The sequence below is a fragment of the Macrobrachium nipponense genome, chromosome 4 (assembly GCF_015104395.2).
Source record: "Macrobrachium nipponense isolate FS-2020 chromosome 4, ASM1510439v2, whole genome shotgun sequence".
In the NCBI taxonomy this organism is placed as follows: Eukaryota; Metazoa; Arthropoda; class Malacostraca; order Decapoda; family Palaemonidae; genus Macrobrachium; species Macrobrachium nipponense.
The window spans coordinates 57,845,279-57,861,678 of record NC_061100.1 but is presented as its reverse complement, the minus strand read 5'-3'; the positions used below and the strand labels follow the sequence as shown (position 1 = coordinate 57,861,678).

The following is a 16,400-nucleotide window of genomic DNA, read 5'->3' as shown; positions in this document are numbered from 1 at the left end:
CTTGATGATTCCTTTAAACAGCTGAGAATGAAAAGCGCATGAAGTGCGAGCTTTTATGAATTCTTGTTTGTTCCATAACAATATGTCATAAAGGACATATGAGCTGTCACTTACGGGAGATGCAACTCTGTGTTGACCTCCCATTACACGAAGGATGTCAATTTAACCTACGAGAGATCCTTCTCTCTTGGTTATACGGGTCTGCGGATACGTTGCTGGGATAGGGAGCCGACACTGATCCTTAACTAGCGAGTTAATTTTTAGTTTAACTTAGTGATTTTTATTGGGGTTTTTGAAAGGAGTTTGGGGATAACTCTTTTCAAATTAAGCGCTAACCCTCGTGTTAGGATCAGGTGATTGGGATCGGTGTTGTGCTCCTTAATTATGCCAATAGGCATAGGTATATTGTCATATAAGTGGATTAGCACCCATTGACAAATGCCAGTTAGGCTCTGCCGAGTAAGTGGATAAGACCCCATCGGCAGACCCACAAGAACTCTTAGCCATAGGTCACATCCTCGCTGAGGCTCTTGAGACGAAGCAGACTCCTAAGCAATAGCTAGGAAGTCAACCCTCCGTCTAAACAGATAGGAACCAAGGTCTATAAATACCTGCAACGTATGTTGTTTACCTGTCTATTCAGTAGTTAGCTGTCTCTTACCCTCCACCAAAGGGTGCCAATCAGCTAAGTATATATCTGTCAGGAAAGTTGAATGTATGAAAATGATATTGTTATGATACAATAAAGTTTCATACATACTTACCTGGCAGATATATACGATAAATGGCCCACCCAGCCTCCCCGCAGGAGACAGGTGGAAGAGAGAAAATCTGATAGAAAACGGTAATGGTTCCTAGTCCCTGCCACCCAGGGCAGGGCGGTAGATCACCTGACCTACCTACCTGTAGCGTGTGCCGCGAAATTCGAATTTCTGTCGGGGACGACGGAGTCTATAGCTAAGTATATATCTGCCAGGTAAGTATGTATGAAACTTTATTGTATCATAACAATATCATTTTACACATAACATTGTACAAAAATATGTCAGTCTTACCATTTTGGAAAAGCTACGCAGATGGTGTAATTATCGCAGTAGTATTAACAGATTTTTTTCAATGTTCATTTGCAGTGCTACCAAGTATAAATTGATTGACAGTTCTTTGATGGGATTCTCCAAGTTTCTCCATAAATTATGAGCATACTCAAGGACCAGCAAATAACTTTATTACTTTATTATGGAAGCGAATCTTAGTTTCAGGTAGTAGGCTAGACTATTTACATACCTTATTTATGAGTTTGAGGCACCACCTTAATTAGTGAGCTTATCCAAGCCTAGGCTGTCACTAAGTAAGCAGTTCTTATTCATGATAGGCTATGCTCCCATGTTTACTGGATTTGTTTTAGGCCATCTAATACAGCTTTGTCATATATGTATATGCTAGCCCATGATTTTGAATAGAGTACGTATATGTCCTAATTCATGCATATCCTAGTTTCAGAGGGTGCAGAAGATTACGGCAAAATAAGTCGCAGAAGTAAGCGTATTGTGAGTGTGCGTTTTTCTCACACTCGAAGATGGTGGTGTGGGTTATTGCTTGGCGTGGTGCTCGGATGTGCTGTAGCAGCAACTATTATTGCACGTATCGATGGTAAGGCTTCTGTTCTTACTTGATGAACATATCTCCAAATTTGGTTTTCACTGTAGTACAGCAATTGTGGATGTTAGGCCTTTAGAATTCTCCTCATCTTCCCTCATGCTGTTCTGCAACTTCCTAAATAATATTGAAATTATGAAAGTGACTTGTAAAGAAATGTTAAGATAAAGTTTATTTACAAAGTAACATCAAAACCAGTGACCAGAGCCACATATACATATTAGCTTATCCTGCTTCATCTATAAACACTTTGATGAACAAAATATAGGGCTGTCCTGTACTGTACCAATTTATATTAATAGTCCTGTTACAGGTGCTTTATTTTTTATACAGTGTATAGTATTGTGGCAACAACTAATAAGTACGTATACAGAAAATACATAGTAAGATATAACTGATGTACATACCTTGGTTTGTTGTGGTATATACACATATTGGAAAATCATATTTGACACTGCAGTGAGTTTTCATGTCACCAAGAGTTTGTTTGATAAATGATGTCAATTGTTGTTAAATAGTATTAGCATCTTAAACACACTCACACACACACACACACTCTCTATCTCTCTCTTCATCTTCTTTTCTTTCAATTTCAGTTTCTTTACACTTCTCATTATATTACTTCTTTTACATGGTTTCATGCTTTTATTTTATCATTATGTTTCCGTGTAGATTGGTTCCTTATTGCCAATGATATGTAAGTCCTATAGAGTTTGGGGCTACTTGGCTACTATATAATTAGTCACTTTTCTGTTTCTTTTTATATTATTTTATTTCATTGCCGAATTTTTAGTTTGTTCATGAAACTTACCTGTCAGATATATATATAGCTGTATTTTCTGAAGTCCGACAGAATTTAAAAAACTTCCGACACACGCAGTGGTCGCCAGGTGGTTAGTACCCATTCCCGCCGCTGGGAGGCGGGTATCAGGAACCATTCCCATTTCTATTCATAATTTTTCTGTCGCCGGTGCTGAAAAAACACCTGTTTTCAGTACCTCCGTCTTAGGTTTTATTTTTGGAAACTTCATTGCCGCTAAGTATCCTAATTGTCTTTGATTTATTACTTGGATTGTGGCTAGGCATACGCTATCTTAAATTGATTTGAATTTAATCATCATTTTTGCATAAGATATCTGAATCTAGTTAGGCTAGTTCAGAGGGGGTTGTCTGCAAACGATAGGGTGTGGCTACCGAAAGCTTCGGTAGATCCTGCACTTGGTATGCACGAGGGGTTGGGTCTTGCTTCTTTGTTGAGATTTGTCATGTAAGGAGTGTGAGACTTTGTCTATTCCGTAAGGAAGACGTATGATTCGTATGTACGCAATTAATCAGTAAACATGTCTAATTCCGTAAGGAAAAAAGTATGATTCGTATGTACGCAATTAATCAGTAAACAAAAGTCAGGGTAGTGAACTGCTAACCTTCCTGTAAGACTTTATTTTGCCTAACCCTATAGTATGGCCTAACGGGTTATGAATATGTCCTGCGAGAGGTGATCGCTCCTCCTTCATTGTTGTGAAGAGTGCTACTTCTGTTATTGTTACTCCCAACCCTGTAATGTTTGCCTTCGGGCCCTAAAACAGTGTCGTAGAGGTTATTGGCCCTTTTCTCTTATACTCTTTCGATTCGTAACTTAGAATCGAAAGTGCTTGCTTTAGAGAGCAATAGTGAAGTGGCTAAGTGCAGTGACAGTGCCCCTTGTGTAGTGGAGGGTGCGTCAGATCGGCCTTATAACGCCATCTGGTCTAGACCTCTGTCGGACTCCCAGGACCACAGGGAGAGGGCATGTCGAAAGCCGAAGGAGGGTTACGAGAACCCCCACCGATCTGGCGTGCCTTCGGCAGTTTCTGATGAAAATCCCCAAGACTGCCAAAGTTCGTGCACGTGCACGATCCTGAACGGATTGCTTCTCGTCCTCCGAGGCGTCCTCCCCAGCGCAAGGGTTGGAGCTCTCGGAAGGACTCGCGCCCCTCTTAGAAGCTTTAGAGAAGAGGACGCTTCACGTCCTCTCTCTCGTCAGGGGGACGTCAGATCCGCCCCATAACGCCTCTAGGCCTGGACCTCTGTCGGACTCCAGGACCAGGGAGAGGGCATGTCGCCTAAAGACCGGGACGAGGGTTACGGGGAACCCACATCGATCTGGTCCCTCCCTTGGTAGGACCTGTTGACGTTTCCCAGGCTGCGGGAAGATCGTGCACGTGCACGATCCTCGAAGGACTCGCGCCCTCTAAATGAAGCTTTAGAGAAGAGGACGCTTCACGCCTCCTCACTCTCTCTTATGCGTTTTCAGTGAGAAGTAAGAAGGCGAACGTCGCCTGATCACGTGTACGTCTTTCCACCGAGAAATATGAAAAAGAAGGCAGTTTCTCTCGCTTGTTTTGACGGCCTGTCAGGAGCGTGACGCTTTTTCTGCACGCCTTCTTTTGACGCTCGCTTGAACGGGACGCTCGGATGGATGCCAGGCGCGCGCCAGTGGACGCCGAGCGTCCTCGCCAGTGGACGCCGAGCGCGCGCCAGGACGCCGAGCGTCCTCGCAAATGGACGCCGAGCGCGCGCCAGCGCACACCAGGTTTGTATCCTGGCTGAACGCTTCTGTTGAACTCTTCAACTTCAAGCTCTTGTTTAAGATTTGAGCCTCAAGAATGTGAAGTAAGCAGTGCTTCGGAGGAAGCTTAAAGTGAACAGACAACTTCGTCTTTGAAACCCAGCAAGACCTCGGGTTTCGTGAATTCAAGAGGTCTCTGTCAATATTATATTTGCTTTTCGCAAAGGTGGATGGAGTTAAGGAAAGCTCAAGGGAAGATCTCGTTTTCTCTACCGCAGTCAAGACTTTTGCGATAAGGCAGTTACGGGTTATGTAAGGCTCGACGTCTCGGCGATGTTCAGTAGGATTCTTGCAAAGGCATTCATAAAACAAAAGACGCTCTTCAGGAAAGCGCAAGACAGGACTTCCTTTGCCACCTTTGCCATACTGCCAATAAATTTTAAGCTTTAGCAGGCATTAGTTGTGATACAGGAGAGGAAGCTGGTTGGAGAGTTTCTTCCTCCTCCCAGGATAATTTTGCAAGCTTTTTAGCCCGTCTGAAAGGGGTTTTCAGATGATAGATTTTTGTTAATTTCTAGTCGGGGAATACGCTGCCGAATTGAACATCGTCGTTCTACTGCCGTAAGCCCTGTCTCTTAACAGATTCTTGCCCCTTTCTCGTTTGAGACGGGAATGGGAAAAAATAAAATGCTCGACTTCCTGGATTACGTTTTTGTCAATTCAGTGACTTTCCCCCATTGACAATATACTATCGTTTTGTCAAGTAAGTGGGTATCCCCTCATTGACAAAATATCTCTTTGTCCCGTAAATGTGTTAGTTCTCATTGACAAACATCTGTTTAACTTATATTGCGTAAGCGAATAAGCTCTTATTGACAAGATCGAAGAGCTCTCATTCGTCATTCGCAGACTCGTACAAGAAATAGACTTGTAGACTACTCAATGAACGCTTATGTCCAATAACATAAGAAGCTTGAGCTGTCTGCTTCGATTCTCTAAGTTTTGTTCATAAAACTTGCCTGTCAGATATGTATGAGCTGTATTTCCGAATTCAGCTATATATATGTCTGCCAGGTAAGTATGAACAAACTTTATTGTGATATAATAAATATTTTGCCTTGCGTTATTTTACTACTGGTTGGTTCAAGTCATACACGCTTGCTGTAGTTACCTCTTCGGATGGCAACCGAGAGGTCTATTGTCTATTATTTTAAGGACATTTAATCGTCACTCCCTGCAGCCTTCCAGAGTTTCCGATTTATCTTTACCGTTGTATGGTAGTGTTCTGACGACACAAACGCATCTATATATTTAGCGTTTTCTGTTTCGCTTAAATATACCAGCTTGAGAGTCTCTTTTTGCTCAAATAACGGACCTATTTCTTCGTAGAATAGGGTAGCTGGCAACCCAGACATAAAGTTAAGAGACGACGTTCGTAAGCTGCTGGCCGCTGCTGTGTCTGACTGTCCAAGTTCCAACCGAGCCAGTAACAGATCGTGCGCTGTCATGCGCTGTAGGTTACGTCTCTCTCTCCTGCGGGATTGACTGACTAACCGTATCTCTGTGCTGGCGGTTACGTCTCTCCTGCGGGATTGACTGACTAACTGTATCTCTGTCCTACAATCACGGACTTTAGCCTAAGATTGAGGGGATTTCTTACGTGAATGAATAAACGTTGCATTCGTTTTGCCTTACTATGTTCAACAGAGTTATCTCTTAATCCTTTCGGTGCTCGTTACCCGCGGTATAGAACTACGAGTCTACCGCAACATTGCACTTTTATATGCTCTCCTGCTTAGGCAAAGCGCAGCCTTATAGGGAAGTAAGCATACTTGGGGAGGGAATGGATGAGCTTGCTGGGGACCATTTATTTCCTTCCTGAAGAAGTTTGTTTCCCCGAATAGACTGCAATTCAGACCACAGTTTTTCCTACCGGGAAACTGAAATATTATTCAAGATCTAGGAATTATTCTGAACATCTCTCAGTGCGTCATGATAGAAAGAAGGTGCCGGACATCTGGATAGTGTTTCAGATGTCCTGGATCTTAATCTGAAAGAAGTAAATGCAATTTGGTCGTCCCTCCAGTCCTCGAAACGAGTTTTTGGAACCAGTGGTCCACATCAACTCTGATTTTCCACAGCTCTCTCATATCTTAAGAAGTATCTTCTCTCGGTCCTGCTCGAGTTTACGAGAAAGAGCCTATTATAACAACAGGTGTAGAATGTAACGATCCTCTAGAGGTTCGTTACAGGATTGCAAAAGTCCGTACGAATCGTCTCGATCGACGGCAGCAACTTTTGACTTCCGAGTGGAATCTTCTTTTGAAGTAAGTTGAGAGTTGTGGAGACTTTAGGGACGCCCTTTCATTCTCTCTTCGATATGTTGAGGACGAAGAGGCTTCTTCTTCTCTGCTCCCTTTTTCTCGATCCGGATCGGTACCATTAAACGCCATCCTATGATATTAAACGGGGATGGATGTTTAGTCTCTTTTTTTTTTTTTTTTGTTTTTTTTTTTTTTTTTTTTTTTTCCCCTTTTTCAATCGCTTAGGAAATGTAATGAGGATTATGACGTCACAGGGAGCGACAATGACGCTGATCGCCCCATGTTGGTCTTCAGGATCCTGGATTCACAGAGGTCACATCCTTCCTAGTTCACTTTCCAAGGACCTTTCCGAGAGAGTCGGTCTACTCTAACTCGAAAGGTACCTATAACCTCTCCGCTCTGAGTCTGACAACGTTCAGACTATCGAGATGTTGACAGGAATAAGATTACCGTCTTCCATTTCCGTCTGAATGGGATAAGCTGGCAGTCACAACTATTAAAGAATACGCAAATATGTTGTTGACGGCTTTTGGGCTCAGAGACTTTTGCGTCTGTCAAACACAAAGCCCTTCACGATCTTTGAGTTCTGTGGAATCTCGAAAACTCGCTCACCATCTACTTTTTGTCTCGCCTGTTTTCTCGGAGTCAGACACTCGTGCGAGATCAGGCGACATATAGTAGCCCTGAGTTTCTTGTTGACGAAGTTGGTTGCGTTTATACACCCACCCCCGATGATCGTGTAACATGAGACCAGGTTGGACTGTCAGGCATTCTTCCTTCGGGCACTGAATCGCCTTTTTGCTCCTTGCTCCTTTCTCCGGGCACCAGAAGCTCGAGTCAGGAGTTGATTCGCTGACGACGTTGGGTTGCGTTGATACACCCCCCAAGGTTTGCTTAGATTAAATCGCCCAGGCAGTCCAGACACTCATCCTTCAGCGAAGGAATAGTGTCTTATGGTCTTCAGGGTACAGCCTTGCTGTCCTTGTGATTCGTCTGACTGGTCAACTGGTCGGTCACCTGACTTTAGTACAGACGGACTGACTGTGCATGTCCAGATCGAAGCTTTCAATATGGAACTTAGACGTAGTCTGAAGTTCTTGATGTCAAAGCATTCGAACCTCTCCTACCTGTTAACTTCTTGCATGTGATCAGGAAGGCCTTCTTCTAACCACCCTAGATACGACAAAGAGGGTTAGTGAGATTTTAAGCCATCGTCACAAGTTTTGTTTCTTTAGAGACACAAGGCGGTGTGCTCTCTAAGCCATTCGTTGTGGCCTAAGAATGGAAACCCGTTTTGTCCTTGGGCCAGGAGCTTGGAAGCAAGGAGGCACAAGTTAGTGGGCAGGAGCCAGAGAGAGTCCTGTGCCCTGTCAGGTCTCTCAAGTTTTATCTACATAAAACTCTCAAGAAAGTCGAAGTCATTCGGGCAATCTGCAGTGTTCCGAAAAAGACCAGACTTGCCCATATCGAAGAACACCCTGGCTTTAGTGTTAAGGAGTTCTTTCAAAAATGCTCCTTCATTGTGTTTGCACAAAGATTTGAAATCTTTTTATCTGAATGCTCACGAGGTGAGGGCGCGGCCTCGGAAGCATTTCAACAGAGCATGGCACTCAGCAACATCCTGAGTACCATGTTTTAGCGAAGCAACTCTGTGTTCACTTCACACTCCCTGCGAGATGTGAAGATGGCATATGAGATCTGCTGCTCGCTAGGGCCATACGTGTCTGCAGACACAATCTTGGGGGCAAGAAGTACCACTCATCCTATCCTGTAGAAAATGGTTAGGAAGAGCTCTTAATTAGTTGTTGAGTCGCCGACAACGGCGACTTCTTAACTCTTAAGCCTTAGTTAACACACCTTAACTTTGGCTAGGTTGGTCAGGTGGTGATATATATTTATATATATATATATTTATTTTTATTTTACTTCTTAGCCCTCATGTATGGTCTATAGGTCTAGTCACATTGTGGTCACGCCCCCGTTGACAGATCATCTGGAGTGCACCAGCTTTATAGGTCTCTACCTCGCTGCAACTCTAGTAAAGCAGAAGCAGACTTGGGTGACAGTAATCATGAAGTCGGCTATGCTAACAGGTGGAACCAAGATGTAAATCATCTGCATGCATTTGTTTCCCAAAATCCTTCTATTCTGTCCCTTCCCACCTCCAACGGTGGGATTCAGCTATATATATATCTGACAGGTAAGTTTTCATGAACAAAATGATATTGTTATGATACAATAAAGTTTGTTCATACTTACCTGGCAGATATATATAATCAAGTACCCACCCACCTCCCCTCAGGGGACAGTGGAAATAAAAATTATGAATAGAAAATGGGAAATGGTTCCTGATACCCGCCTCCCAGCGGCGGGAATGGGTACTAACCACCTGGCCGACCACTGCGTGTGTCGGAAGTTTTTTAAATTCTGTCGGACTTCAGAAAATACAGCTATATATATATCTGCCAGGTAAGTATGAACAAACTTTATTGTATCATAACAATATCATTTTTTTAATAATTTTGCCTCATTTAAAGAATAATTGTTCATAATTACTTTTATTATGTAGAGAGGGGGGTCTTTATGATTAATTCTGAAATCTAGTGGTTAGAAGTGTATAATTGAACCATATTTAATTGGATTATTCTGACACACACACACACACATATATATATACGTATATATATATATATATATATATATATATATATATATATATATATATATATATATATACAGGCGGCCCTCGGTTAGCGGCAGGGGTTCCGTTCCTGGCCACCGACGCCAAGCGATTTTCGACGCTGAGCGATTTTAAAGCCTACGGCCGCCGCACACCTTCTTTCGAAACTCTAGACCAGTCAAAGGCGCCGTAATCCCACAACGGCTCAATAAGTAAAATTATATTTATGCAGTATAGTACTATAGATTTACTGTACAGTACATGTGGGTCTAGAGTATGTAAAGATATAATAAAGTTTATACAGTGTACAGGTATCTGTAGTGTTCAGGTTACGATCATTAGTCTTGATAGTTCGATTTTATGAGAGATCAAATTACAATGGCCTAACTTTATCCATCTTCTAGTTACATAAGTTCAATAACAGCAAAAGAGAATGGTGAAAGTATGGTTTTAACGTTATACTCGTTGCGTGAACGTGTACAACCATGAACAACCGAACGAGAAACGACTTTTTTTTTCTAAGTACAACCGAACTGGATAACATCTGTTTGGCTTGTATTTCGATCATCGTACTACAGTGCAACATTACCGTATTTGTTATAAATGGCGTTATGTATAGAATAGAACTGAGATATCTTAATGTAATAACTTTATTCGCTATAGATCAGAGATCAATATAGATTAAAGATCAATCGGGAAATATACCGTTAAATTTAAACCTGAAGCTGAGAAAACTGTTCAAGCTGCTAATGACTATTATCGTACATCGGCAACAAGGATAAAACTGCAGTAAACGTCTGCCATCACACACCACCATAGATAAAATTGGGATAAAATAATTTTAATCAAAACTACTGTGCTTGAAAGAACACATTTTACTGTTGGTTTCACGCCGATATAAGATAAATAACGTAAAGTTCGTATTACGATGATATAAAGGATTACGTATTGCGAACGGAATCACGTAATTTGTTACGCAATAAACATGCCGCCAACGTAATCTGTTAACGAAAAAAATAGTAGTTCCACATTCACAACGAGACATATTCAATAAATATTTCCACCTAAAAACACGCTGTATAAGGAAAAATAACTTTGTCTCATATAAGTCAAGTATCTAGATATTCGTTTATGCTAACTAGAAGCAAGAGCATTCGCTCAGAATTGCGTTATGGTGAAACAGACTCGTATTCATCAGCTGATTTCAAACCACAACATTGGCCGCTCCGCGGAATACGGGCTTAAGTTTACCGTAGTATTTTAAAAATACAAATATGAGAATACATACAATATTCTTGGATACAGTGAAATAATGTATAACTTTTAAAGGATTTATGGAAAAGATGCATAATTAATAAAATAACACAATGCATTTTTCGGAACTGCGGACAAGAACGAACATGAAAAACCATCCCCTGACAACGTGGAGCATAGTTACAAAAGGCTGCCTTAATTTGTATCTTATTTCTGTACAAAAATGAAAATACCTTTACGCAATATATTTTCATACACATTTTAAACCTAAAAGCATAAACATTTGAAAAACTCGACACATCGATCGCTAAATTTGCACACTCTCTCTCTCTCTCTCTCTCTCTCTCTCTCTCTCTCTCTCTCTCTATCTCTCTCTTCTCTCTCTCTCTCTAACTCGATATTTTTGGAAGAGCGGCAGACGGCGGCAAAAAAAAGTGCAAATTAGCGATCGATGTGTCGATTTTATAAATGTTTATGCTTTTATGTTTAAAATGTGTATGAAAATGTATTACGAATAGGGTATTTTTATTTCTGTGCAGAAATATGATAAAAAGGCAGCTTTTGAAACTCCCCTTCAGTTATCGACTACGACGTGTTTTTTCAAGTTCGTTCTTGTATGCCGCGGCGGCATACAAGAACGAACTTGAAAAAACACGTCGTAGTCGATAACTTGAAGGGGAGTTTTCAAAAGCTGCCTTTTTATCATATTTCTGCACGAAATAAAATACCCTATTCGTAATACATTTTTCATACACATTTTAAACTAAAAGCATAAACATTTATAAAATCGACACATCGATCGCTAATTTGCACTTTTTTTAAATCGATATTTTCGGAAGAGCGGCAGGCGGCGGCTTACAAGAAAAGAACATGAAAAAACATCGTATTTGCTATCGTGAAGGGCAGTTTCAAAAAGCTGCCTTTGTATCATATTTCTGTACAGAAATAAAAATGCCTTTCCCGTAATACATTTTCACACACATTTTAAACAAAAGCATGAACAATTATGAATCGACACATCCATAGCTAAATTTGCACTTATGTAACTCGATATTTTCGGCATAGAACAGCGTCAGAGGCATATATTTACCCTAATACGTACGTAATAACTCTCCATAAAATTTGTTAATATAATTTGCATAACCTTTATGGTCTGAACGGCATTTCTACATATGTATGAACTCGTTAGACAACGGCGCTAGCGGCGCTGTTAACTGAAATTTGTGCCGTAAAGATACCTTTAAAATGCCTTATTTTTTTATGAATATTTTTGACGACCGCCGTAAAACCGATTCGCCGTTGAGTGATTGCGCCGTTAACCGCGGGCCGCCTATATATATATATATATATATAATATATATATATATATATATATATATATATATATATATATATATATATATATATATATATATATATATATGTGTGTGTGTGTGTGTGTGTATATATATATGTATAATATGTATGATATATATATATATATATCATATATATATAGATATAATATATATATATATATATAATATATATCTATATATATATATATATATATATATATATATATATATATCTATATATATATCTATATATTATATATATATATATATATATATATATACTTCTTTTACATGGTTTCATTATGTTTCCTGTAAATTGGTTCCTTATTGCCAATGATATGTAATTTTATTATGTAGAGAGGGGGTCTTTTATGATTAATTCTGAAATCTAGTGGTTAGTAAGTGTATATTGAACCATATTAATTGGATTATTCTGACATATATATATATATATATATATATATATATATATATATATATATATATATATATATGTATATATATATATATATATATATGATATATATATATATATGTATATATATGTATATATGTATATATATGTATATATATATATATATATATATATATATATATCTATATATATATATATATATATATATATATATATATATATGTATATATATATATATATATATATATATATATATATATATATATAGTATATATATATATATATATATATATATATATATGTATATATATGTATATATATATATATATATATATATATATATATATATATATATATATATATATATATATATACATATACATATACATATATACATATACATATATATATATATATATATATATATATATATATATATATCAATGGTTGCTTGTATTTGATAACTGTTTGTGGTGGTATGAAATTAGTATTTTTCCTAAAATTAAGTAATTCACTTGAATGTAGCATTATTATTCTTTTACCAGGCTCATTTTTGTTCAATGATTTCTTAGGCTCAGACCCAACAAATGTTTTGGGTTTGACACCGAGAGAGGTGAGGCTGGCTGAACGAGTGAGGGAAATGGAACAACAAAATCAGCTCCTTCGAAGACAGCTTAGCATATCTCAAAACCAGCTCATTCAGGCTTGGGGTGCTGAAGGAGAGGACAATGTAGACAAAGGAGAAAATACGGGAACTGGGGAGCAAGGTTCCTCCAAATGCAAAGAGAAGGTATTGCATTGTGAATGGATTTTTTTATTAATAAACATTACCTAAATATAATTTATCTAGCCCTAAATCCCCAAAAACCACACCAAAATTTACCACATTGGCAACCCTGTTACCTCCTATTCTGTCCGCTAGTTGGCAACGCTGCGGTTGACAGTTACAAAACCTTCCCTGAAAATCAGTTGTTATCGAGCGCCCGTGTTGTTTACATCACGGCTGCTCTTTATAAAGTTCCTAAACCTTTGTGTGCCTTTAAAGCTCTCATTAATTGTTAATGTGACTTTATGTTAATTACCACTCACGTATTACATCCACAAAATAGTGAATTAACTTTTATTTCTTATTGTGGTATTTATATTATATTACGAATTTTTGCGCGACCCGGAATTACGTGACCTGTCCAACAGTCCAATGGATTGCCAAGATAATTTGATGCTTCTTTCTGCTAGCAACATCAGGAATTGCCTGGCTTGTGGGACAAGGATGAGTAGCAGGGAGTATGAACCCCATGACATTTGTAGCTTTTTGTCGTGGACAGGTTTGTGACTTGACTTATCGTTGTGACTTATGTAAGCCTTGGTCTGTCGAAGACTTGACGGCTTAGCCTATTTGAAACATCAAAGAATCTTGCAGCGTAACAGATTTATTAAGGGAAAAAAAAAAGAAATCGATAGCTAGACCTGTATCTAATAATTTCCTTGATTTGTGCGTTCATGGTTCTGACTCTTCGGTTTTGGTATTGTGTGATTCCGATTCTTAATTAATTGATGCTTTGCCACCTGTACAACCGGTAAATAGTGAAGTAATTTCTGATGTTGATTCAAAGGTTTTGGTGATGGAAACTACTAGTTGGAAGCAAAAGTTTGAAAAATTACAGCTTAGTTTAGCTAGATAGACACATTTCAGCTAAGTTTAACAAGCTGTCAGAGAATTTTGAAGAAGCTTTTACAAGAATGTCTAACACTTTTTAGATTCATTTTCAGCTCCTCGTCAGGTACCTGTTGGCAGCACCATGGGTAACGGTGCGACAGATACCCCGGCTTGTGAACCCTGTTGTGGCGAAGGCCTAGGGGGCTATCTGGCCAGGGCAGGTGCCTGACAATTCTTTACCCAATTTGTCCCTTGTTAGTCCCGTAACAGTGCCAAAGGGCACTTATTTAGGAGAAGGGGGGAGGGGTATTAGTGTTAGACCTAAGATAGCTAGTCGTCAGGATCTTACTTCATGGGAAGTTTCTCAGTTAGGATCTGACGATGATGATGATGACGTGGATACGTGTGATATTGATGTTTCTTTGAACCGTGGTTATGATGTTGAGTTCAAGCACGGAGCGGAAGACTGGCGGGAGTCACCCAGGCGACTCCCACCAGACCAGCGATCGCTCTCACGGTGATCCGCCAGTACCCAGGGTTGATGCGACAATCCCAGACCGGCTGCGGGCTGAGGCAAGGAAGCGGTCCCCTCGGTTACCTGGACCAGCCGCCGTTAGGACAGGCCTCGCTCCCACCGCGACAGCGGACTCTGCCAGTCCCCTGACCGCCACTCCTACCGGGACCGGGCAGAGAGGGGGACCAGCAGCAGCTCTTCTGATGCTCGGGACCGTCGCCGCTGTTCTCGGTCCAGCCGCTCGACCAGGCCGGCAGCTCGATTGCCACCGCGGGTTGGCGATCGCCTGCAGCCCCCCCAGCACACCGTTTCTGGCGAGGGGCGAGCGTCAGGTCTACCTCTCCTATCCCTTCAACTTCCTCGGGCTACACCGGGAAGAGCGAGGCGACCAGGAGTGATCGTGAGGGGCGCGCTCCTCGTGATCCCGCCACGACGCCCTGACAGCACCTCAGCCCTGGCTTATATGCAAAAGCAAGGGGGAACTCATTCGTTCTCCCTTTGTGGAGAGTTGGAGGGGGGCCTCATATATATTTTTGTGACCTCCAAAAACAACCAACTCCCAATATTTTGTTCACCAGTCATGGATCCTCTAACGTATGCCATGCTACAAGACTGGTCAAACAAATATCTACGTATATGCCTTCCCACCATTCCTCATGATGCAAGTAATCAACAAGTTGCGCAAGCACTTGAATGTGACAATGACCCTAGTGGCCCCATTCTGGCTGAGACAGGAATGGTTCCCAGATCTCCTCAGGCTACTGACACTTTCCAAGATTGTTATCTATAAGGCCTAATCTTCTCAGACAGCCCCATTTCTGATTGTACCACCAAAATGATCCTATCTGGCCCTAACAGGGTTTCAACTGTCAGGAAACTCCTTATATAGAAGGGATTTTCAAGAGCAGCCTCAGCTGCTGTTGCAGAATGTAGACGTTCTTCATCTGATAAAGTCTGCCAAGCCAAGTGAACAACCTTCAGGGCGTGGTGCAAACGTCATAACATCTTGTTTTCTAAGATGTCTGTAACAGATATTGCAGAATTCTTTCTTTACCTCAGGACTTCTTGAGGCCTCTCTTTGTCTACAATCAAGGGATACACCGCAATGTGTCATATTTTCGTTTGTAGCTTAGAAAACTAGCAATATGTTTATATTTCTTCATTTATCTCAAGTTTTGCAAAAGATAGGAAAGTTTTGGTCATACCAAAGGATTCAGTATTAATTACACAACTAAATAATCCTTTCCAGAAATCAATAAGATAAAACACAAAGGAATTAGAACAAGTAAAAGTGAAGAGAGAAACATTTCATTCTTTATACCTCTTTTTATTTATCATCAGATTTTGCATAATTCATGTGATCAAGATAATAAAACGTGTTTTTATGCATTCAACTTACCTGTCAGATATATACTTAGCTATAGACTCCGTCGTCCCCGATAGAAATTCGAATTTCGCGGCACACTCTACAGGTAGGTCAGGTGATCTACCGCCCCGCCGCTGGTGCGGAATAGGAATCATTCCCGTTTTCTAAGACAGATTTTCTCTATCGGCCGTGACAGCAAACATTGTTGTTGTTACTCCTGATTTGATTTTCGTGTTTTTTCATCGCTATTGATCTTCTAAGCCGGTTATTTTGGTGACGTATTGGATCTTTGGTTTCGCATACTCTTTCGTGGACTGTTTTTTGGACTTGACTTTGGATATTTCTCATGATGTCGGATTCTAGCTTTACGGTTAGAAGACAGTCTGTAAATGAGGGATGCATGGTGAGGCTACCGAAAGCTTCGGTAGACCCTCACACAGTTTGTAAGGGGTGTAGAAGGAATGAATGTTCAATTTCTAACACCTGTGATGAATGTGCAAATATGAATGAGGAAGAATGGAAGAATTTAATTCATATTTAAGGAAAGGTTAGATATGGATAGGGCTAGGAAGGCTTCCTCCAGAAGCGTAAGTAGGTCTCGCTCTAACGAGCCTATTAAATTAACACCTAACCCTAAACCTGTATCTTC

General features: G+C 40.2%; 2 protein-coding genes across 2 annotated transcripts in view; one reads left to right on the top strand and one right to left on the bottom strand.

The window, feature by feature from the left end:
* The window catches only part of LOC135210934 (intraflagellar transport protein 81 homolog), a gene marked incomplete in the record, with an annotated part of 587,949 nt that overhangs the window by 377,206 nt on the left and 194,343 nt on the right, over window positions 1-16,400 (bottom strand).
* Window positions 1,467-16,400, top strand: part of LOC135211372 (xylosyl- and glucuronyltransferase LARGE1-like) — a 38,312-nt gene continuing 23,378 nt past the window's right edge. The window contains exons 1-2 of the mRNA XM_064244685.1: window positions 1,467-1,650; window positions 12,787-13,004. Coding sequence (XP_064100755.1) covers window positions 1,482-1,650; window positions 12,787-13,004 — 387 coding nt within the window. The 5' untranslated portion in view covers window positions 1,467-1,481. The remainder of the gene's footprint in view (window positions 1,651-12,786; window positions 13,005-16,400) is intronic.